This window comes from Sapajus apella, unplaced genomic scaffold (genome assembly GCF_009761245.1).
Source record: "Sapajus apella isolate SASKATOON/1434 unplaced genomic scaffold, GSC_monkey_1.0 scaffold6, whole genome shotgun sequence".
NCBI lineage: Eukaryota > Metazoa > Chordata > Mammalia > Primates > Cebidae > Sapajus > Sapajus apella.
The window spans coordinates 55,649,007-55,673,979 of record NW_022436946.1 but is presented as its reverse complement, the minus strand read 5'-3'; the positions used below and the strand labels follow the sequence as shown (position 1 = coordinate 55,673,979).

The window sequence follows — 24,973 nt, the reverse complement described above, 5'->3', positions numbered from 1 at the left end:
AAACAAATTGGAAACATTATGTGAGATAATGAAGTCAAGTCTTTCACTATTCCTAATTATAATGTAGATTATGATCACAAGCATACCAAACAAAAAGGTAAAACTGTGAATATATCCTTATTTCATTTTGACCAATATTTTTACTAACCTCATCAAGATCTTTCAGTGGAGTTATCTTATAGCAGTCTTAAGGGTTTACAATTTTATCTTTTTTTTTGAGGACAGAGTCTCTCCCTGTTGCCCAGGCTGGTACGCAGTGGTCCCAGGCTGGAGTGCCGTGGTGCAATCTCAGCACACTGCAACCTCCGCCTCCTGGGTTCAAGTGATTCTCCTGCCTCAGCCTCTCAAGTAGCTGGGATTACAGATGCATGCCACCATGCCTGGCTGGTGTATTTTTAGTAGAGATGGGGTTTCACTATGCTGGCCAGGCTGCTCTTGAATTCCTGACCTCATGATCTGCCCACCTCAGCCATCCAAAGTGCTGGGATTACAGGCATAGGCCACCACACCCAGCCAATTTCATCTCCTTTTGTTTACAGATCTCTGAAGATGTTAATGAGTATACTAATAATTTAACAAACAACAAGAAAAGTTAAAGCTATAAATAATCAACAAACTGGAAATATCGAGTTCCGTGTAGAGAAACTAAATATTCAAGCAAGACACCTCACTTAAGCAGTCACATTCCATTCAGTGAAGATAAGCACAAGACATACCTGCTTGACCAGTGGTGATACTGACAGCCGCAAAGAGCCTCTGGGATCGGCTTAAGTCAGAAACTCCATTTACAGCTTCAACTTCAAAAGTATAATTAGCGTGGGCTAGCAGGTCCATGACAGTGACATAGTTGTCCTCTAATCCAGTCTGCTGGGGCATGTATCCAATGTTACTCCCACAGGGAACACATTCACCCTGCTCCCAACTGCACCGCTTACACAATATTCTGTAGGTCACATCATTTCTTCCCCCATTGTCTGCAGGAGGACTCCATTCCAAACTTACTGTGGTTTGGTTGATGTTGAAAATGAGGTTCTGTGGTGCAGATGGAGGCCCTTGGGAAACCAAGAATAAATAAATAAATAAGCAAAAGTAGAAAAAAAAAACAACAACATACAAACAGAAAGAACAAAAGGATCTGTATGGGGCATTATGTTAGTGGCTCAATTACCAAAGAGAAAGAGAAATGAGTTGAAATGCTTTCTTTCATATAAACATTTCATTACCTTTACTAGAGAAGCTATATAAAAGCCTCCTTGAATTCACTTGGCAAGAGGCTTTATTTATTTTCCTTTTAATATGTCAAAATGAAAACAGGATAACAACTGTCTTTGTACTTTTGCCACAGTCTTTAGCTATTTTTCTTCCAAGCAATTCAAACAGTACGGTTAATGCACCTAAAAAACCAGCTGTTCAGTAGTTTAAAAATAGTTCTCCTTTTAACCATAAAACGGGGAATACATTTATTCATTTTAATGTACTCAAGAATGATTTATAGCAATGTCTGAGATTGGCTTTAGATTTGGGTCTCAAACATTCATTAATTGAAAAAGCAAGACGTAAGATTTGCTCTATTTTGTGAGATCTGTTCTATTTAGTGATGGAACTTTAATTCAGAAACCATTACTTTTTAATAACATTTAATATCCATGCAAGACCCTAATAACTTTTTATCTTCGATGGAGTTTCCTTCTTGTTGCCCAGGCTGGAGTGCAATGGCACAATCTCAGCTCACTGCAACCTCCACCTCCCAGGTAGGTTCAAGTGATTCTTGTGCCTCAGCCTCCCAAGTAGCTGGGATTACAGGCAGGCACCACCAGGCCCAGCTAATTTTTGTATTTTTAGTAGAGACGGGGTTTCACCATGTTGGCCAGACTGGTCTCAAACTCCTGACCTCAGGTGATCCACTGGCCTCAGGCTCCCAAAGTGCTGGGATTACAGGCATGAGCCACTGTGCCCGGCCAACTCCAATAACTCTTAATTTTATTTTTTATTCCTTTTAGACACATGAAAGCTATTGTTAAAATGCATCTTAATTTAGAAGACATGGCAATAACACTGAAGATGATGTAAAATATATTTATATTACTAGCCTTACCTGTTTATGAAAAAATATTTTATATCTTAATATTTGAAATATTTAAAAATTATACCTTAAAATTTAAATTTAACAACAATATTTAAGTATAATTAAGAATGAATTACAAATTCAATATCTATTTCAATGATGTCACAACAGTAAAATGAGTAGAAAGGATTGGAAAGCCCTTCGTCACTTTCATAGTACAACTCACTTGTGCATGCAACATACGGTGGGTCAGATGGAGCCCTGTAATACCCATCTTCACATTCACATCTGGAGGAGCCTTCTTTATCAGAAAAACTGTGAGTTGGACAACGAGAGCACTGAAGATCTTGAGAGGAAGACTTGTAGAACCCACGACCACAGGCTGGGTATGTAAAAGAAAGTAAAAATGGAGACATGAGAGCAAATAGATCTTTAAAGAAAATTTGTATTATTTAGCAAGGAATCAAATATCAAATCTGATGTATGAAAACCAAACTCTTTATGATAAAGTATTAATTTTAGGGTACATCAATGGCCAAATGTTATGACAGTTCATTTTAAAACAAAATAATACCAACAAAGTAATACAGCAAACTTGCACCTCCAGTTGGCATCAGGCCAAAGTCTAGAGCAGTAAACTGAATACAAGCACAATTTATTTAGACAAAACCTTAGAATATTTAATTCAGATATATAATTCAAATTTAACTTTGATTTCAACATAATTAACTTGTTTGTTGGTCTGCATTAGAACATTTCAAGTTATGTTTTCTTAATCTAATGTAGCTTTAAACTAACTTTTTACATGTTGATTTGGTTCATGTTGAAAAATATTAATGTAACTTTAATTACCAGACTAGAAATAATAATGATGTAAAAATTTTCACCAGAAAATGATAGAGCTATATTTCCCCAAATTTTCAGGATACTCCAAGTTATAATTTCAACAAATTTAAGTTATAAGGCAGGCTGGTTTCCATTAAGTGAACTTCTTTGTTACTAAAAATAATGAAATCCTATGAATAGGAGATGGCTGCACCACCAGAAACAAGGGGAAAGTCATCAACAGCAAGTAGATTATGGCCCTGTTTTCCCTCTACTGAGGGAGGGTTAGGGTGCAATCACACTAACACAGCAACTGCTCTCAGCAATGAACAGAGATAAATAGAGAGCATTTCTGCCACCTCCTAATGAAGTTGCTCTTATTCACTTAGATTATGTAATTAAATCCAGTAACAGCACACCATTTAATAACACTGGACATTTCATATATTTATATTTATTTTCAATTAAATTTAGCAAGTTATTTTTCATTATTTCAATAATTTTTATTAATTGATCATATTATATATTGAATGAATTCAATCTATCCTTCATATGTATTAAATATCTACTTAAATTGTAATAACCTTCACATTTAGCAAAAAGAAAATCATAGCTTTGAAGAAAAGTTAGTGAATACTTAAATAAAAATTCAGCATTTAATTTACTGGCTGAAAGTTCATTTAATATTCTCCACTTGGGTATTATGCAGAAAATTAACTACAATTTTCACTTAGGTGGGGGGCATGGAAGGCAGGAACAATCCTAACTTACTGAGATGGCAGAGTTCTGAAAAAAGTTGAGTCATCCCTTACTTCTGTTCAAATGCCGAATTTTAATGCACAATTTTGAATATATTTGGGAGCTCAAAATACTTTGGGAGGCTTCAACAAAGTAGTTATAAATTAGGGACTCAATTTAAAGGTCTGTTATGTAGTGAATATAGATCAATAGATGACAGATAGATGATTGATAGATGAGAGATGGATAGATAGATGATAGATAGATAGATCCATCCATCCATACATACATACATAGATTTATACAAGGATACAACCACCTCATTGTAAATTTACGGCCTGCTACTGCCCTCAGAAGCCAGTTGGCTATGTTGTCTTTAGTTGGCTTCTCAATTAATACAAGAGAAAAGCAGTTACAGAAACATTAGGCAAAGAAGTACAAGGCATCTTTACATGTTCTCAGTAGAAATTATTACAAACATACGGCACAGAGAGAACAATGAAATTGATCACTAAATACCCTAACAAAAATATAAAACCTTAAAATGTTTCTAAAGATATGATCTTGCCACATTAAAAAATATGGTTAACAGAAAGGATAAACGGTTTAGCTTAGATTTCTAAGGATGGAACGTCTTATCTTTTAAAATATTCACTCTATCTTGCTCTATGTATTATCTGTAATTCAAAGATCAGAGACAACATTCTGTAAAACAGAGAAGGCAATGCTTTACTCACAACTTGCTGTCTGAGACATTAAGGCCTGAAGAAGTAAAACAACCAAGGCAGACATCCAGACAAAGAAGAGCTGTGTGCTGACAAGTTTTTGATAACATCATATGTATGTTTACTGTTCTACAGGACAAGGAGGTTATGGGGGGACAATGACAACATGATTTAACATTTCCAAAATAATGTCTACTAGTGGAATTCTCCTCAGAATTCTTAAAAGCCTCTAAAGGCTGATTCCCCTTTTACCACAAATGAGGTGCATTCCTTGCTCAACTTACATGATTTCAAGAATATATATGATACCTAATACACAGAAATTTAAAACTCTTATCACTTAACTTTCAAATTACATTGAATTATGTTACCATTTTAACAGATGGAAAAACAGATTTAAAGCAAAAGTAACCTGAGTTCTTCAAAGAATTCTGTTTGTCTAGGATACAACTGGATTTAAACCACAGGACTACTGACACTCAGCCATATGCTATTCTACCACTATTTACTGTTAAATGAGCCAAAGTTTGACACTTATGTAATGGATCTCAAGGGCTTTAGCTACCCTAAAACTTAATTTTCAATAGATTCTTATTATTTTTATTATACATTTTTAGTAATTGAAAGCTATTACTTTAACTTAGAAAGCTATGAAATATATCGTAACTTAAGAAGAGATATTAAGAAGGTAGTCTCAGTTTCACTATGAATTTTGACACTGATGATACCTGCACAATTATGGAATATATGTATGACTATCATTAAATAGATAAAGGCAATACCAGAAAAATGTGATCATAAAAGTCTTAACATTTTTTCTTTGAAGTAATATTCGGTCTCAGTTCAGTTAATATTGAAAATAATAAGTTGTAGCAAGCCAATTTACATTTAATCTATAAGGAAACTATCAATTCACAGTTATTAAAAGTAAGTACAAAATCTTTGGAGCAATGGTGTTAAGAGTAAAGCCAAGAACATGCAAAAACAAAAGTGGTACCTCTTAGGGCAACAGTGATCCACAGGGTGGAAAAGGGTTGGGAAAGCAGTAACAGAGGCTCTTAAAATTAGAAATTGTGATAAGATATCTATGCAAAATACCTCAAGTTAAATATTCAATGAGATAAAGAAGAGTAAAGTGGCATATGTGAGAGATACACACATACAGGAGAGTTAGACAAGCTCACCAACTACTCCCTGAAAAGCTACATGGAAAGGCAGGCAATTTCTCCTCTTTCTAAATGCAGCTGGTCTCTGGAAACTACTAGTAAAAAGTCTTCAGAGATAAATGCCTTCTGAAACCTTAAACATAAATTCCCTTCATTTATAATTATGAAGCATACAACAATAACTTTCCAGGAATTGTGCAACAGCAGTTTTACAAATTTTTCTTCTGTTTTATTTCTCAATGTGTTCAATAGCACATGAACTCAAAACAAACTGTGATTGATATAGTATGTAGCCTTTGATATAGTATGTGCTTTGTGGTTAAAGTTAGTTACATTAAGAAATATCACACACTGGGGCCTGGGGGTTGGGGGACTAAGGGAAGAACAGCAGGGGGTGGGAGGATTGGGGAGGGAAGCATTAGGAGAAATACCTAATATAGATGACGGGGTGATGGATGCAGCAAACCACTACCATGGCATGTGTATACCTATGTAACAAACCTGCACGATCTGCACATGTACCCCAGAACTTAAAGTATAATAAATAAATAAATAAAAAGAAATGTACCATTTTAACTTTGTGTCTCTCGATGTTTTTGATTTTCTAACTGAATATAGTTTAAAAAGTAGTTTTACTCTATTGATAAAAATTAGAGATACATATAAAATTTGTTTTAAATACTTAATTACTTTTGTAAAAAAAATCTTTCACGTCTATTTTAATAATAGTATTTTTCCATGAAACCATGAAGAGCTAGGATTGATTCTTTTGACTGTTCTTTTAGTCCTCAGGGCCTTAATGAATAAAATAAGTTCATTATCCTAGAGTTAAAAGCTGTTAATCTTGTCAGATTTCATATGTTAAGCAAGGTTTTGCTTAGTCTGTTCTTTACATGCAAAACCATCAAAGAAAAAGGAAATCTAGGAAACACATGAAACTTTTATATACCAGAGCAATAATATTATTTACTGCAATATAGCTACTAAATTACAACACATAATAAGATCTGCTATATTATTTACTGTTATGAAATAAATGTAGTTTATTATAATTAATTTCAACTATTTAAATGATAATATATTATCCCACAAAATCGATTTAAATAATATTTTTAATTTAAAATTTTTAAAAAAGAACATAAAGGCAATCAGATTTCCCATTTATAAATTAATTATTTAAGAATTAAAAAACACCAAAATTCTGAAATCAAATATATTTAAATATAGAAGAGAGTCGATACCAATTCCTTGTTTGCTGATTCTCCATTAAATTCTCCTAACAATCACATATTCCATAGTTGTCTTCAATAGACATTTTTTTAAGCAATGGGATGCCCAGCGTCTGAATTTATACTTGCAACATGCAGTCGGTGGAACAATAAGGGTACTGGTATAACAACCGTAAATGAACAATTATAAAAGCCACCCAAAAGGCATATATTTCCATGTTGTTTTAACAGCTTAAGCAATTAGGTAGAATGGAATGTACTCTTTTCCTGAATGGGGGTACAGATACCCAGGCTTCGTCCAGTTCTTTAGGTTTATGACCTATAGGGGTGTGCTTGGAAGAAATCTTATCCAATTATATTTCTAAGAATACTCCTTCCCAAAATCGTGTTGTTAGAAAATCCACCTACTCTAAAGTTCTTTTACAGTCAAAAAAGATCTCCTGATCCTTAATGGGCTCATTTTTTGGGACTCTTAAGCACCAACTTTTATCTCAGACATACTTCACACCATCCTGAACATTAGGCACTGATCATCCATATCTTACTTGGCTATCTGCAATGGCTGCACATTAGGAAAGCTTTGATAGGAAACTAAAGTCTTGTCTCTATCATATTAACTGAATCATTATTAGGGCCTAGACTTTTCTATATTAAAAAAAAAAATCTTATAGGTGTTCAGAACCAATATCCTTGAGATTCCAAGTATTTTCTTAGACTATCTAAGTCTCTAAAGAATACATAATAATAAAATATCTCCCCTACAACATTGATGAGGTAAAATTAGATATTATCAAACATTTAAAAAATTAAAATGCAAAAATTAAAATCCATTAATAAGCCAATCAAAAATAGGCAAGCAATCTGAATTGATGTTTCTCCATGCAAGCTATACAAATGAATAATACAGACATAAAAATGATGTGCCAATGACTACTGAGCACTTGAAAAGATATTCAACATCGTAAGTGATTAGGAGAATGGAAATCAAAACCATACATACAGAAGGATGGCTATATCCAAAAAGATAACAAGTGTTGGTGAAAACATGGAGGAATTAGAACCCTCCTACACTGCTTGTAGGAATGTAAAATGGTGCAGCCACTTTCAAAAGGACTCCCAGTTCATCTAAAGAATAAACACTGTTATTACATGATTCGGCAATTCCACTCTTAGGTATATACTCAAGATAAATGAAAACATATATGCAGACAAAAACCTGCGCATTAATGTTCATAGTAGAATTATTCCTAATAGTCGAAAAGTGGAAATAATCTAAAGTCCATCAACTACTGAATGAATTAAAACAATGGAATATCATCCAATTAAAAGGAGTTAAATACAGACACATAATACAACATGGATGAATCTTTAAAACATGCTACATAAGATAATCTAATCATAAAAGACTATCTATTGTATGATTCCATTTATATGAAATAACCTAAATAGGTAAATATACAGATATAGAAAGTAGATTAGTAGCTTTTGGGGGATAGGGTGGTGAGCAAAAATGGCATGTGACTGTTGATAGATACAAGGTTACATTTGAGTAATTACAATGTTCTAAAATTGATTTACAGTGATAGTTGTACAAATCTGAGACTCTAATAAAACCCATATATTATACACTTTAATGAGTGAATTGTATGATATGTGAATTATATCTTAATAAAGCTCTTATTATAGAATCCATCAGTGCTGGGCACAGTAGCTCATGCCTGTAATCCCAGCGCTTTGGGAGGACCAGGCAGGCAGATCACCTGAGGTCAGGAGTTTGAGGCCATCCTGCCCAACAAGGCAAAACTCCATCTCTACTAAAAATCCAAAAATTAGTCCGGCATGGAGGCAGGCACCTGTAACCCCAGCCACTCGGGAGGCTGAGGCAGCAAAATCACTTCAACCTGCGAGGCAGAGGTTGTAGTGAGCCAAGATGAAGCCACTGCACTCCATCCACTGTGGGGCCTGGGTGACAAGAGCAAAACTCTGTCTCAAAACAAACAAACAAGCAAACAAACAAAATGAATCCATCAATAATGACCTTCAAATCCGAACATTTAAATAGGCAAACATTAAGAAAAAATAGCAAATTTTATTTGCTTATATTAGTTTATTTTTCTAACAAATATACTCTACATGTATCAAATTTCATAAAGTTGCATTTAGGTATAAGAAATTACCTATGTACAACTACTATGTACTCAAAAAAATGAAAAACTAAAGAAAGAAATTACCTATGGATTACTTTTAAGACTACTAGAAATCTATTATCAATATATTCTCTTAACCCCTTTGTTAATTTAATACGTATTTTTAGAGTTTCATAAATAATAGCTTATCTTTTATCTGAGGAGTAGTGCTTTTAACACTTAAAAATAGTCTTATCAAAACCAAGCTTATACGTAGTGGAAATCTTTGATACTTTTTATACAAATGTTTGTGATTAAATTTCTGAATAGATATTAAACATTCTTATTTTTCACCCACATTACTTTGCCAGATGAGGGCTGGTTTCCTTCTCCCATCCCTCCTCTTCTCCCACATTAGCTAATTGAATTCAACTTGACTAGGCTTCCTCAGATCTTACTCCATTTCCACTCCTGTGATTTTAGGCACAATTGAACTTTTTCTGAAGGAATTATATATGTCTGTGTGTAAAATGTAAGGTTTTGCAGATGTTTCCGGCCACAGTTATGCAGCTGCAAAGAGTTTATTAATTATGAACTATAAGTAGATTGTTCTGTAATTGAAACTTTCTGTGCTTTAACATTATTGTAAAATCTACATACAAATGTAGTTAGGAATTCTAATGAATGCTGTTATTTTATTTATTGCAGATGGATATTTATCTTCATTCAGGCAAAGCCAGTCTGTTTCCATAGGAGCTTTCAAATATTAGTGTCTATTAATATCTACGCTTCTACAAGGCAAAGGGGAAAGCACAGCTTATAGAAATAGCACTCCCACTGCTTAAAGAACTGACCTCATCTGGGATGGACAGATCCAGAATCTCTATTTTAATCCTATTGACTGTGCCTCAGTGGGAATAATTACAAAAGTCTGCCTAAAATACAGATCTCCTATCACTAATATGCTATGATTTTTCACGTTGAGAATGAACAGCGGGCAGGGAGGATAAAAACAACATGATGTAACGAGTATATTATGGTTTGTGAAACACCATCCCTACCACCCTGAACTAACATGCAAGAGTTTAGAAAAAATACCATACAGAATATAAACTTTTCCATAACAGGTACTTAAGTGCTTGAGGATAATATGGGGATTTTTAAAACTAACAAGAGAAACTCATTTCAAGCCATGATACATGTGTGTGTGTGTGTGTGTGTGTGTGTGTGTTTATTTGATTATTTGATGTTTTATTAATACCATATAGTGAAAAAAACCATGTAAAATAAGAAGCTTTAAAAATTTTTGTTTTTAAAGTATAGAATGTAAAATGAAATAAAACAAAGTATTATATAAACACATCTTTACTTAAATTATCAGCTTGGAATATGTTAAGAATTAGCTTGAGGTCTGCAGTTTATTACTCTTTATTTCATCAAAAGATCGCTAAAATTGTGATGTCATTATCCAAATGATATAAAAGAGAGAAAAAATGTCAAGTTAGAATATTCTAGAATTCTTTTGTCTTATGCATTCTTCTTTACAAATATGAGCCTATCTTAAAGAGTTACTATGATACAGGGAAAGAGATTCAGATTTTAATTCAAAGGATCTGTGTTCAAATCCACTCCACCACTTATTAGCACACTATTGGGGCAAAGTCAGTCACTTCACATTAGGCTTCTACGTCCTTATTTCCTTGATAACTCTAAATTGTTATACACACAGTGGTTATTTTTATATTTCTGTCTGCAAATGGTTGTTTATAATGATAACACAGTAATCAAGTGTCTAGCTGCTGAACTACCCTCCAATTGTTTTAACTTAAATGCTATCTTTAAAAAAATGCATGTTTCTACCATCATCAACCTAACCACCCTTTTAAATATACCATATACAAATGTACAGTACACCCACTTAGTCTTTCAGAGACGCCTTAGCAAGCAACAGTATAAAAAACAGGTTCTACAAGGGCCGTCCTGCATTTGCATGGCATCCCTGATAGTGCCCGATTCTCGTCAGAGATCTGTCTGACTACTGGTTTACCTCTAGCTTTTACTGTGCCATTGTTGCTGAACCCTGTCTGTGTTCCCAAAGATGTGCACACTCATTTTGGTTCATGCAGATAAGGATCCAGAAATAGAATTTTTAAATCATGTAAATTACTAAAAAGAATCAACTTGTGCAAAAAAGGAAAGATTCAAAATGAAATGCAAACCCTTCTGGATCTCACTCAACAATGTCCTCATAGGTTTACTCTGAGAGTTCACTCTACAGACTTACACAAAACAAAGCAAAACAAAACAAAACAAAATAAAACAAATGAACTATGAAATCTAAGGATCTAGTAACCAGACAAGAAAAGCACTAAAATAAAGTACTTTTAGCTCTAATTCAAGTCTGTGACAAAACAATATTATTATGGGGTTCTCATGGACTAAAAATTATTTAAATTAGGGGAAGTTAGCTTAACAAACTCAAATATATTACTTATTTGTAGGAACTTAAAAATGTGGCTTATTTCTGACACAGTACTACTTTATCCTACTAATAAACTTCTTTGAGGACATGCCTTTACGAACAAGAGGCAGCAATTAGGAGAGTTCTTACCCCACAAGCAGTGCTTGGAAGATTTCAGACAGGAGGCACAATTTTCAACAGCATTTATGCCACTGCCAAGTTTATTTTCAAATAGTTCTCTTATATTTACTAAAGTACCATAAATTTTGCATATCTGCTTTATTATTCGGTCTCATTATGAAAACATACTGAGAAAGGTCAGCTAGTGTAGGCTCCACATTAAAACTATTATATGAGTGATAATTCTTCTTTTTAAGTATCATTACACTTGATTTTACATAATCAGTTTAACACATTTATCAAAAGATAAAATTCATATTTTGAATGATAGCCACTGTCAGTCTCACTACATATAGGCTCATTTCAATGATCCTAAAAAGGCAGGATGGCTTGTCCCTTATACCAATTATAAGACTGGCTGCTCTCCTAGTATTTATTAGCTTTGTGGCCTTTACAAATTTGCTCAAGTTCCAAGTCCAGTTTTCTGTTATATAAAATAGGGAAAAAAATAATAAGACTATCTTATAAGATTGTTATGAATTACAGTACATAGTTCATGTGAAGAACTTAGCATGCTGCCTGGCATAGACAAAGCACTCAATAAATAGATAACTACTGTGAATATTTCTCAATGTCAATTTCCAAGCAAAGTTTTGATTCCACTATAGTTCCTATCCCAGATAACCTCTGAATCACTTTCTCCATTACCAAATGTGTAAGCAAATAAGAAATGCAAATTTGTTATTAACCAAATATAGCCCAGTATTCATTCCTCAAACAAATAAGTATTATTTGCATACTGTGTATCTATTACTGTGTCGGGCAGGCAATGGACCAAAAAGGTATATCAACTAAAAAAAGCAAAAACTCAGGATCTCCAAATACTACATTTATCTTTTTGACCACTAGCTTCAAATTGTACGGCTATTCAGTTGATTATAAGCTTAAGCTAATTAAATTTCTGATATTTCATAGTAAATTACTTACATAAATTATAAATATTGTACCTTAATTTGTATTTCTTACAGCACACCCAATTATCTCCTATTTCAGAGGTGACTATAAACTCTAAAGTCACCTTTCCTGCCAAAGCTGTAGCATTTCATCAATGTGAAATGAGAAAACTACTCAGCATAGGAAGACACACTGGAAGTGTGTAGGGACACATTATTGACCAATTATATATAAACTGGAGAGCTAGCTGTGGCAGTTATTGGCTTAATTTTCTATGAGGCTAATGATAGATCTGGCAATATCAGAATATTCTATAAGGGCAGGTTACTTCAAGTTCATAAAAACTGTGATTTTAGTCCAATTCAAAGGATTAAAATTAGACTATTTTGTGAGTGACTTGTCAATTATTAATCTTTCTCCCATAATATATTTAAATCTATATATTTGTAGAAAAAAAGCATTGAAAAATCCACAGCTAAAAATGAGAGAATTAATTTCATCTTAATTTCCTAACATAAATAGCTGTACTTCTATGCAAAGCAGTCTACACATGGGTTTTTCACTATCAGTTTTCTGTGATAATTTAAAAAATGATTAAAACAAAATCAGTTAAAGCAATCTTTCTAACTATTTGGTGAAGACTCTGTTTCCGTATTTAGTCAGTTGTAAAATGTGGATCAATACTAAGTCTTGTGAAGTAAATAACCCTAAAGTAGTTTAAGGCAGTTTGAACACGTGAGGAAATAAATAATCATTTCTGTTATGTCAGTGTACAATTTTCTGGAGATCATAAAGAAATCAGTTTACCCTGAAGCATGACATATTAAATAGATGCATCAGGACAATGAGAGGATTCATTCAATCCTTAAGTCTTAGAAATAAAAGAAAATACCAAGCAGAACAAATCCTTATAAAATTGTTGAGCTCAATCCTTTTTTACAAAAATGGAGCAGGCAAAAGAGGAAGGAAGGAAGGAAGGAAGGAAGGAAGGAAGGAGGGAGGGAGAGAAAGAAAGAAGGGAGGGAAGGAGAGGGGGAGGGGAGGAAAGGGAGGGAAAAGAAAAAGGAAAAGGCCAGGTGCACGCGCGCGCGCGCACACACACACACACACACACACACACACACACACACACACACACACGAGTTGCAAGATCTATAGAATTGTTAGAGAGATACAAACTAGTAAGAATTCTGACTGGATTTTCACGCTTTCTACTCCTTCATTATAGAACACCAGTTAATTAATTGCTAACTTTTACCTCCACACCCAACCAAATAACTTGCCACAGCTCTCTCTATCCATATCCTACTAACCTTACATCCGTAGCATTTTGCAAAAAAGGCAAGGTAGGCACTAGCAATATATCATTTAATTATGTTTTTCAAAACAAACTCTTCAGAAAATGTAGCTACATATGTAAAGAAATACCCTATATAGTTTCATTCTTTTTAAAAGAATAATATCCAGTCTTCATGAATCAGTTAAAAGCTTTACCTCCTCCATATTTTCTGACCTGTTAAGGCTACTTAGGAGAGCAGTTTCACTCAATACAATGTACCACCATTATGACATTCACACTGCCATAAATATTTCTTTATGCATGTGTCCTCTAACTCACTATGCACCCCTCAAGTTCAGGAATTATAATATATGTATCCATGGATTCCCAAAGCTTAGCACAATGTCTAGCACACAGCAGGAGGTTAGCCTATGTCTGTTGAATGGATGAATGAAGGAATTTTATTCATCCTCCAGCATTTTGCATCTGGCAACACCATCCCACTTACTAAAGGTTAATTCACTGACACCACTTAGTAAATTTTTCACAGTAATCAGAACAATTGTCCTGATGTGGCACACTCTTAGTAGAGGGCAATGTAGCCTTGGCTACAGAAGTAAGGAGAGACATTTCACTGGCTTTCAATCTTCAAGACTCCTTGTTATGCTACACAGGAAGACAACTGCATAGCCATGTTTAGATTAATGCATTAGGTGATTTTAACATGATTCTATAACCATGCTTAACAAAGTAACATGGGAAAGTATATGAATGAGATGAAGAGCATTTTAGGAGCATATAATTGACTACCTTCTCTGAACACAGGAGAAAAAAGGTCCAAGGGAAGGAAAATAGCTAAGTAAGAATTACAAATTATAACAAAACTATCACTGCAGGGTTGTTTCGAAGGCAAAAATTTAAAGAATAATAGTTTTCCTGCTCTGGATTATTTAAAAAGCTATTTTTCTTTAAATACATGACCCATCGAAACTCAAAAAAGTAATATTCTATTAGATTACTGAGAATTGCCATACAATGAGTACACAATATTTTCATTTCTGATGGTAATTTGGAACTAGACAGGCCACTATTAAAATAAATTCTTGTAATTAACATTTCTATTGGAAAGCAGAAACATCACTGATTCTTTCTTACGAAAAATAATTTCAATTTATTTCTTATTGCCTCTCTTTTAAATCTTTAAACAATTGTAGAGTAAGCAAAAAAAAAAAAACTAATTTAAAAACAATGGGATATTACATCTTTTGTTTTCTTTTATTATGAGCATAAATACATATATATATTCACACACCCTTCTATACATTTGTTTTCCCATTAAATTTCAAATGTCTCTAAGGTAATGTTAATTCATTTGATCTATGACTTATGGAGGGGCACAACAAAACTAAAGGTAGAAGCTTATTTATATGTATATATACTAGTTTACTTTTTTCAAGTTATAAACCAGGCAAAACTATAAAGTACCTTTATATTCAGAGTGAACTCTGAAAAAGTACAGTCAGCTCTCCATATCCACCGGTTCTGCATCCATGGATTCAACCAACCATTTTTTGTTATTTTATTGGGAATAAAATAACAAAAAATTATACAACAATGAAAAAAATACAAATTTTAATAACAACACACATATAACAACTACATGCCCAGAATTTACATTGTATTAAATACTGTAAGTAATCTAGAGATTATTTAAAGTATAGAAAAGAATGTGTATAGTTTATATGCAAATATTATGTATGCCATTTTATACAACGAACTTGAGCATCTGTGGATATTAATATCCAAGGGGACTCTGGAACATATCCCCCCTTGATACTAAGAGGCAACTGTAATGACAAGCACTACAAAGTACTAGACTCAACACCTATATGTGCATATATTTCAGTCTGAAATAATTTAGAAGTACAAGACTGTTTTCTCATAGGAAATGATAATAAAGTAAATGTGCACATTTCCAAATAAAAATGTATTGGAAGTTCTTACAAAGGAAAGGAAAATCTAGAATATAATGATTGGTTTTATCTCTATATTAATGGTGCTATAAAAGAATGCGTATAGAGAGTTGATAGTACATTACCTCTTCCTAATTAATTAGTATTAAATCATCTCAAAACCTCACTAAAGATTTGAAAATGTCAATTTATACTAACCAGAACACAGCAAATAAGGAAGGGAAAAAAATCAGTTCAAAGACTGTACCCAAATGAAGCGGTTAAGAACATACAGAATAAAAGCAGACAGATTGTGAAGACATACTGTCACAGATGGATACCAGGTGGAATGGATCAGACAATATTTTTAGAATGGATTTTTTTTCAACATTTAAGTTAAATTACCCTTTGGGTAAATGTTCAACAAAAGACTGATAGAAAACTAGTTTTACATGCATCTAAATAAACAGAATATCTAAAAGCCAAGGGATGAATGATTTATTTTTATATTTCTTAGGGATAATCAAGCATTGTATAAGAACTTGTAAAACAAACATGTTGTGAATGGATGAACACCAATGATAAAGGAGGTATCTGATACTTGAACATTTCCTTTGTGCTTTCATTTCATTTCACCATAATGAGCATACTGCCTGTGGCATAGCAAAACAAGGGGTAATACTTGCCAAATGCCAGCAATTACACAAAGGAAAGTCACAACCTTGTAAGAGTATGACTATTACTTTTGCCATTTTTCAACATGATTATTTTGTAGTTTAAGTTAGCAGCTGTTTAAATAAGAGGATAGAAAGTGAGTCTTCTCATGCTATAGATGTTACAAGATATGCATAGTGTCAATAAGGTTTTAAGGTTTTGGATTTTCCCAGATTGAAGTCCTACTCTTATCACGTATTACTGTTAAATGCTATAAAATATTACACATAATTAGAATTTAGAGAAAACAATTTTTAGCAAAATGCATTGCTTTTTGCTTATTTCCATTACATCTTTGCTTTATAACTTTTCTTTCTGAATGATGTCCTCAAATGGCATAGTTGTCCAGACTTTTAAACAGTTTTCTGTTCATTGATGAAATGTGTTGGGTGGCTAACTACAAAGCGTGCTTGCAGCTCTAACAGCCTAAGTGCCATTCAATATGGTTAAACATTTCACTTTCCACATAAAAAATATAGTTAAGCTTATAATACATTGGCTTTGCCTTAACATCTAGATCATGATTTCATTAATTTTTTAGTAAATTACTTCTTCCACTACCCTTTTGAATAAAGTTATATTATAAAGAAATGGAAAGTTCTGAAAATGTAGTACTTCCTTCTAAATTACGGTACATACACAATTGAGAGTGCATATGTCTTAAACAATTGTCAGAATCGTTGTTTAGATTAAAATACATATATTTTCCATTCAAATATTTAATTGTGATACATGATTATATAATTAAAGATATATTTGTATTTTTACATATAGTAAATAATTACAATAATACATCTTTGGAATTAACCCCTAGAAGTCCCTACTTCTCTTTATATTATATTTAATTGTATTTATATAATCACAAATTCTATTTTATTACTTCAATATCAAAAAACAGACATCTCCAAGAGCAACAATTCTTGACCTTTTCTTAAAATCTTAATGTTTTGTGTATTCAAGAATTTGGTCAAGTGAAAAAAGACTTGATTCAAGTATAAAACAAAAGCTCTGACTTCACAGTAATGGTGAATTCCACAGGGCAGGGCAGGAAACCTTGCATGTAATTAAGTACCTTTACATTACATTTCTTATATTCAGTATCATTTGTGAAAATTGTATGGAATAGGTTCTTAGTCTTGCCATTAAGTTCTACTCTTGATTCTCTGAAATCTGATATTTCACGGATTTGCCAGCTGTTTACCATATAGGATTACCACATAGTATTATGTGAAATAACTTAATTAAAGAGCTTAGATGATGGTATCAAAATTAGCAGTATCTTTAGCTCTCAGGATTCACCAATGTCTCCCAAGTTATTTCTGTAGAATGAAAAAGGTTTATCCTCTATTTGTCACTCTTTCTTTTTTTCTGGTATATTCTCTTTTGAATAATCACAAGCTAACATAAGTGTGTCATTTACTAATGGATTAGTATATTGTTGCATGTTTTTAAAAAATGTAAAAAAATTTCACTTCAAAGCTCATTTGATATATCACACTAGTAAAGAAATAAAGCCTTTCACAGTATACCTCATGTTTTGTAACTATATCAATTTTCAGAGAAATAAACCACAACAAGTAAATCAAAAATGCATAATATGCCAGAAGAATTAATAAGAATATAACAGAATATAAAATTCCTAACCAACAGAGAGCCCCAAAATAACATGGAGTCACACTCAAGGTATTTAACCAGAACTTTTTAAAAAAATAGGTCAAATCTAGCGATAGTTCTATCAAGGCGTATACTATGTAATGCTAACTTCCTGAAGAGAGCCATTACAGGTATATTTTCTAAATTTCCAAACCACATCACCTCCTTAGTGAACTCATATCTGACCCCTGGTTTAGGTAATTGAGTCCCTCATCTGTCTTCCCATTACTCTGTTTTAGCACCATAGAAAAGAATAGAGATATGAATTTATATACATAGCAGATCATCTATCTTTCTATCTCTCTATCATCTATCTATCTCATGCTGAGTACTTTATACCCTCACTAAAATCTTGCTACACCATATTTTTCTAACTAAATGTCAAGTGTCAAATATATTACCTTTATATTTCACAGTTTAATTCTTTGAAGTCTTCCTTTGAAGTTTCATGCCTCACTAGTGAATCTTTGACACTGCCAAGTATGTTGGTGTTTTATGTATATGTATATTCATTATAATTTTCATATTGATGGTTAAGAAAAAAATTAAAGAACAGTGGAGAATAGTCCTTCAGGCTGCAGGCTATAGAGCCAAATAGCTTGAGTTCAATTCCTGAGTTAAAGCGCTAGAACTATCATTAGACCACCAATAAGAAACTGCCTTGCTTTCCTCATCTGTAATACAAGAATAATAGTGACACTTTCCTAATAGGATCGCTATGACGATTAAATAAAAGAACATGTAAGTGTGTCTGGCACACAGGAAGTAATTTACACATGTCAGCTAATATTATCATCATAATTATGATAACATAGTAAAGAATATTTTTTAAAATAAGATAATATTGCTTCCTCCATAACATACAAACATTTCTGAATAGTCTATAACATTTTTGCAAATAATCTGTTTAACTGTCTCATTATATAAACCATGTAGCTAAATGTCTGAAAGTTTCAGCTTAGAAATTCCTTTAATAGTTTCAACAAGTAAGGAAATAATGTATACTGGATCTTTAAATAATATCATTTTAAAAAAATCTTCATTTGGAAAATAAGCCTGTTTTCCTCCTGTTATTGATCTCAATAGACTTACTTTAACACGTTATTTTGGTAGAAGTAAAACTCTACCCTCTACAATGGAAGGAAACATGCCAAACTCATGTTCCAATATGTGTAAATTGAAATTTATAACCAAACAACAACAACATAACAAAGATTGATAAAAACTCAGGGAGGCCAAGCATGGTGGCTTACACTTGTAATTCCAGCACTTTGGGAGGCCAAAGTCGGCAGATGGCTTGAGCTCAGGAGTTTGAGACAAACCCAGGCCACATGGTGAAACTCTTTATCTACAAAAAATACAGTGAGCTAAGATGATGCCACTGCACTCCCACCTGGGCAACAGAGACAAACAAAAAGACTCCAAGATTTGGAAGGCAAAAACAAACAAACAAACAAACAAAAAAAACAACCAACCAACCAAACAAACAAAACCCTCTTAATAGGCAGCTAGTATAGATAAAAAGTTCACTAATCAAAAAAGTTATAATTGATTCACTAACCAAAAAAGTTATAATTGATTCGCTAATCAAAATAGAGTTCTGTGAAAATACAACTTACATTTAGTCAGTTCATGCTTTTCCTTTGCTACCCTAAACAGTGATGTAAGTCTCTATATACAATTTGCTATTAATCTGCTTTCCCCCTAACCTGAAGAATCTGACAATTTTTTTCTAAAGACAACTAAGAAAAACAAAAGCTCCCATTTTCCTTGTTCATGATCACAAAAGGAAAATATTTTAGGGTTTCTTCCATTGTTATTTCTCCTAGCCAATGTGTCCATAGAAACTTAATTGTAAATGATTTATGACATGTGGACATGGTAGAAAGTAAACAAAAGGTGATGTGGTTGGTCATCTCATCATTGAGTCTGAAAATAAGCAAGAGAGAAAGAGAGAGGACACACTACTATACTGTCCCCAGTAATTATCAGGGATGCATTTTTTGTGTGCGGTTCCATTTTCTTTTGCATTTTTTGAGACAGGATCTCATTCTGTCACCCAGGAGGAATACAGTAGTGTGATCACTATTCACTGTAACCTCAAACACCAAGGCTCAAGTGATTCTCCCACCTCAGCCTCCTGAGTAGCTGGGACCACAAGCATGAGTGACCACACTAGCTAATTTTTAACATTATTTATGGAGAAAAAGTCTTGTTATATTGCTCAGGCTTGTCTCAAATTCCTGGACTCAAGCCTCAGCTTCCCAAAGTGATGCAATTACAGGCATAAGCCACCACACCTGGCCCATTTTCATAAGCCAATTTGTCACTGAAAGTCTGCCACCAAATAACTGACATGAATCCTTTGAGAACATATCTGATCATCATAATATATGAGAACAGAGGCAGAAGATGCTTCTTCCAACTACAGAAATACATGTAGCTGATCTTCTAGAAAATCATAAGGTAACATTTAATATCTTCCATAACAATGTATTTCAACAAAAATAAAGTAGGCTGCATGCATAAATGAATGAATGCTCTATAACTGAAGCCCCACATTTGAGGAAATGTAAGAGCTCTTTGATTCTTCAGCCCTGGGCTTCAAGTTAAAAATTTGGGCAGATTCAGGTGCTTTCTTCTTCCATCTTTGGGGAAGACCCTTAAAACATAAACTACTTGTCTTTATTTTCTTAAGTTATCATCACCTACTCTTTTGCTTGGGTGTCTTTGTTTCCTGATATAAGCAGCATAGGGTCCCTAGCAGTTCTGCATTTCTGGAAGTATCTGAAAGTAATCACCTTGATGCTTTACCTTTTACATGTGACCACAGTGAGAAAATAAAAGATCTATACAAAATTTACATGAGAATTACAAGGCTCCAACCCTTTACAAATTGTCTTATCTATGGAATATAATTTCTAACTCTCCAGAGCAATAGTTTTCAAATGAATGTGATTCTGCCCCATAGGAAACATTTGGCAATGTCTGCAGACATTTTTGATGATCATAACTGGGTGTGGAGGGGGTCTGTTACTGGTATCTAGTAGGTAGGCATCAAGCATGCAGCTAAAGATCTTATATTCCTTCTACAACAAAGAGTGATCCTGTACAAAATGTCAATAGGGCTACAGTTAAGAAGTTCTGCTTTACTACAAACAGGCATCAGTTTTACTTCCAGGCTCCAGGTGCCTCCCTGTAACAGAGCCCATTGGACTAAATGAAATAAATAATGCTTATTGCTGTTTTTTTTTTCAAAATATTTATACAGAAGTAAACATAATTTTATTAGAAAAGTTAGTTTCATCCTTTAAAATATTAGTTTTTGAAAACTTACCTAGATGATTTGCTTAGAAATGAACTTTGAAATAATTCTGTAAAATAATAAAAAAAACTTTAAAAAACTAAAAAAAGTACTATATAGATTTAAGTTGACAGACCTATTGTTATTATCACCATCCCTTCTCTTATATCAATGTCCCTATTTCAAATTTCAAAAGGAAAAGCAGAAGAAAATCTCCCTCTGAATTTGTCATTCCTCTAACAACAGGAAGCTTAAAAGTTTCTACTTTCTTCTATCTCTGGTATCGAGTTAATCAATTCCTGTTCATTATTCTTTTGACCCTCTCATTACAGTAACTCTCTCAAATCATAATTATACCTCACTTCATTTACGATCCTATATTCCTGATTTGTTTCAGTCATTTGCTAATTCATTCAACACATATTCTGGGTACTTTTTATATGCTTATTATGCTAAGAACTAGCCCCCTTGTCGGAAGAAAAATAGACACAGTTCCTGCCCTCATAGAGCTCTCCCTTTTTAGAAAGTCAATAAAAAAAAAACATTCTAATAAAGCATTAGGTGTTATGAAAGGAGATCACTGTAGAAACATGAATAGGTGGCGTCTTTGGTATTATTGAAACATGTAGAAAAAGAGATATTCAAGAGACTGAAAGGAGACATGGTCAAATAACTAGTAGAGAGAAAAAAGATCATGGCACTTCTAAGACAACGATCATGGTGCCTTGGAGGCAATGTCAAACGGCTGAAGTGCCAAATACAAGTGGAAAAGAAGCAAAGGTCAGAGCTGGAAAAAGAGACAGGAAAAGGAGGTACAATGTTGTTTTTTCTAAGTGGAAAAGAAATATATTAAATAATTTTTAAAAGATAGTGTTATGATAAGACTTCCATTTGGAAAGATTACTGTAGCCACATTGGATTAGCAGGAGGCAGAAAAAGAAACTAAAGGCACAGCTTCATTGGTAATGCAAGGTGACATGTAAGAAGGTGACAGCCGACTGAGGCAGTATGCATCAATTAGTCTAGCTGGACATTGAGAAAATCTTTGAGAAGGATAATCAAAAGATATTTAATATATATTCCCTAGTCTCTACTCTTATACTTTTCAGTTATCCAACAGACACCAGCAGATTCCATTTTAAAACACTGGAACTTAGAATGAAGTTTGATTTACGATTGCAAATGGGGTCCTCAAGCATAATATGAGATAGAAAAGACAGGTAAGTTTCCCTCATTAGACAGATTACAAAAGTGGAGGCTCAGAGAGATTAAGTAATTTACTCAATTTTGAAATGTTGCTACGTAGTAAAAATAGGCTCAGAACCCAGTCATTCATTTCTGAATCCATTTCTGTTTTTAGTAAAGTATGCTGCTTCAGGATTTAGAATTCTAGATTCTAGATTCTGCTTCTAAACTTCTGTAAGTCTTGTGTTGTTTGGTGTGTACTGTATAATCTGATACCTGATTACTGTCAAGCACAATTTTCTAATCATTTCATAAATGTGTATGTTTATTCACTAGCCATTCCAAATAGAAATGGAGATGAAAAACATAAACATATATTGAATATGGCTTGAATGAATAAAATTATAAACAAGTATTTATATTAATATAAGTAATATTTGAAAAAGAAATACATTGGCATTGTTCAAGCAAAAATTATGTTACACATGGGATAGCTGGCACTATGATCAGAACATAAATATGTAACGAACTATAAAAATCAAATTTGCCTTAGCACAGGCTTACTCTAAATGCACGTTAATTCCAGTTGATTGAAAGAAAAATAAAAAAGTTGAATTGCCTCTTCCTCCAAACCATAATTTTTTTCTACTTAATTAAATTTGACACGTAATTCTATAAAATGCTTTATATTTTCAGCTCTAGATTTAGCTCCAAAAATTATACTTAGTCATTTTTCTATTATGAAATATGAATATGAGTCACAGTTTAATAACTTAATTTTAGAGAATTATAATAACTTTTGTTAGTGAACATAATTATCAGTTACATGAACATCAATTTAATTTGGGATATGATGTAACAGTAACTTTTGTCATTATTATTATACTTTAAGTTCCAGGGTACAGGTGCAGAACGTGCAGGTTTGTTACATAGGTATACACATGCCATAGTGGTTTGCTGCATCCACCACCCCTTCATCTACATTAGGTGTTTCTCCTAATGCTTTCTCTCCTCTCTCTCTCCACCCCCTTGCTATCCCTCCCCTAGACACCCCCCCACAGGCCCTGGTGTGTGACCGTCCCCTCCCTGTGTCCATGTGTTCTAAACAATAACTTATTATATTTAAAAAGCTAAACTATGCAGGAATATACTTAGAAAAGTGATTGTTTTGGAAACATAAAATATGTGGAAAGAGAAAGCCAAAGCTTTATATGGCCAGTGATTATATAATCAAACCAGGACCCTTTCAAGAATGAAAGAAGAGCAATTAATAATTGCAGAATGTACATCCCTTTAATCACTAAAATAACAACAAAGGGAAATAAAAGAGTTCTTGAAATTACAGTGATGAGTACATTAGTAAAATTCACTCTAAATATAAAAACTAAAGACATACATGTAGACATACAGCCGGCATACACTATACGACAACTTAGACACACACAAAAATTTTGAAATTTAGAGATTTTGTGAAAATTTTTTACCATGCAGCTCCTTTTCCAATGCTTTAAGGAGTTAGAATCAATGTATTTCTTAGTGTGAATCTGCTCAAAACCAAGTTTAAAACTGTGAAAAGTTTTTGTTTCTTTGTTTTTAACATTCCTCCATACTAACTAAAGCACCCTGATTTAGTGCTAAGAATCTGGGTTTCTTGCCTCAGTGACAAAATAGATTTCATTCCCCAGTCATTTTTTTTAATCTACTATTAATCCATTTAACCATTTTCAATCTGTAGGAGCAGTACTCAATTTTCTTAGAAAAGCAGAGTAAAGACCAAACACATCAAGTCCAATGAAACCTCTCATAATTCCTGCACTTCAGCTCTAAAGCGCCACAAGACAAATATTTTAGCAGGGGACAATAAAATATAGTTTAACTCAAACTGTTAAAGCCATGAAATGTGAATAATAACAACTTACAGTATATAATACAAAAGCAATATGTGACCATAAAAGCATTCTTCCATGGTACCAGGTATTTTAATCCATTTTTGTAAAGAACAAGAGGTATTAAAGAGTTGAAACAGAATTTTTTAAGATGTCCAGAGAAAAAAATATCCATTAGTAAGTGGCATTCTCACTGGGATTGCATTTCGTGAATATTCTCCATCAAGGAGATGAGAATATCAGTTTTTACACATTAGTCCAGGAAAGTGATAGTCTGAAATTAGAGCTGCTAAAAACAGGCAGGTACTGTGAAATTCAAGGAAATGCTGCATCAAAAAGCTAAAGGAATGAAAAAAGGATAAAATTCTCTTTATCCTTACAAAATTGGCACATTATTCCAAGTGAGGTAACAGGCAGAACCTCACAGTAGATTAAAAGGAATTTGAGGACAAATGTTTCATTCAGCAGACCTTTCTATATAGCAGATAACTTTCCACCCGGTAAAGAAGAGCCTTGTCTTTTATTAACTCCATTTGAAGGTTTGTGTTACTATTAAAAACCCTCGTTTTTCACTTACTCATGAATGTATTG

At 33.2% G+C, this 24,973-nt stretch overlaps 1 protein-coding gene across 7 annotated transcripts in view; it reads right to left on the bottom strand.

The window, feature by feature from the left end:
• The window catches only part of EPHA7 (EPH receptor A7), a 181,794-nt gene that overhangs the window by 117,573 nt on the left and 39,248 nt on the right, over positions 1–24,973 (bottom strand). For all 7 annotated transcript variants that reach the window (XM_032275233.1, XM_032275234.1, XM_032275230.1 and 4 more), the window contains exons 4-5: positions 2,292–2,447; positions 717–1,052 (exon numbers count right to left, since the gene is read on the bottom strand). In XM_032275233.1, coding sequence (XP_032131124.1) covers positions 717–1,052; positions 2,292–2,447 — 492 coding nt within the window. The remainder of the gene's footprint in view (positions 1–716; positions 1,053–2,291; positions 2,448–24,973) is intronic.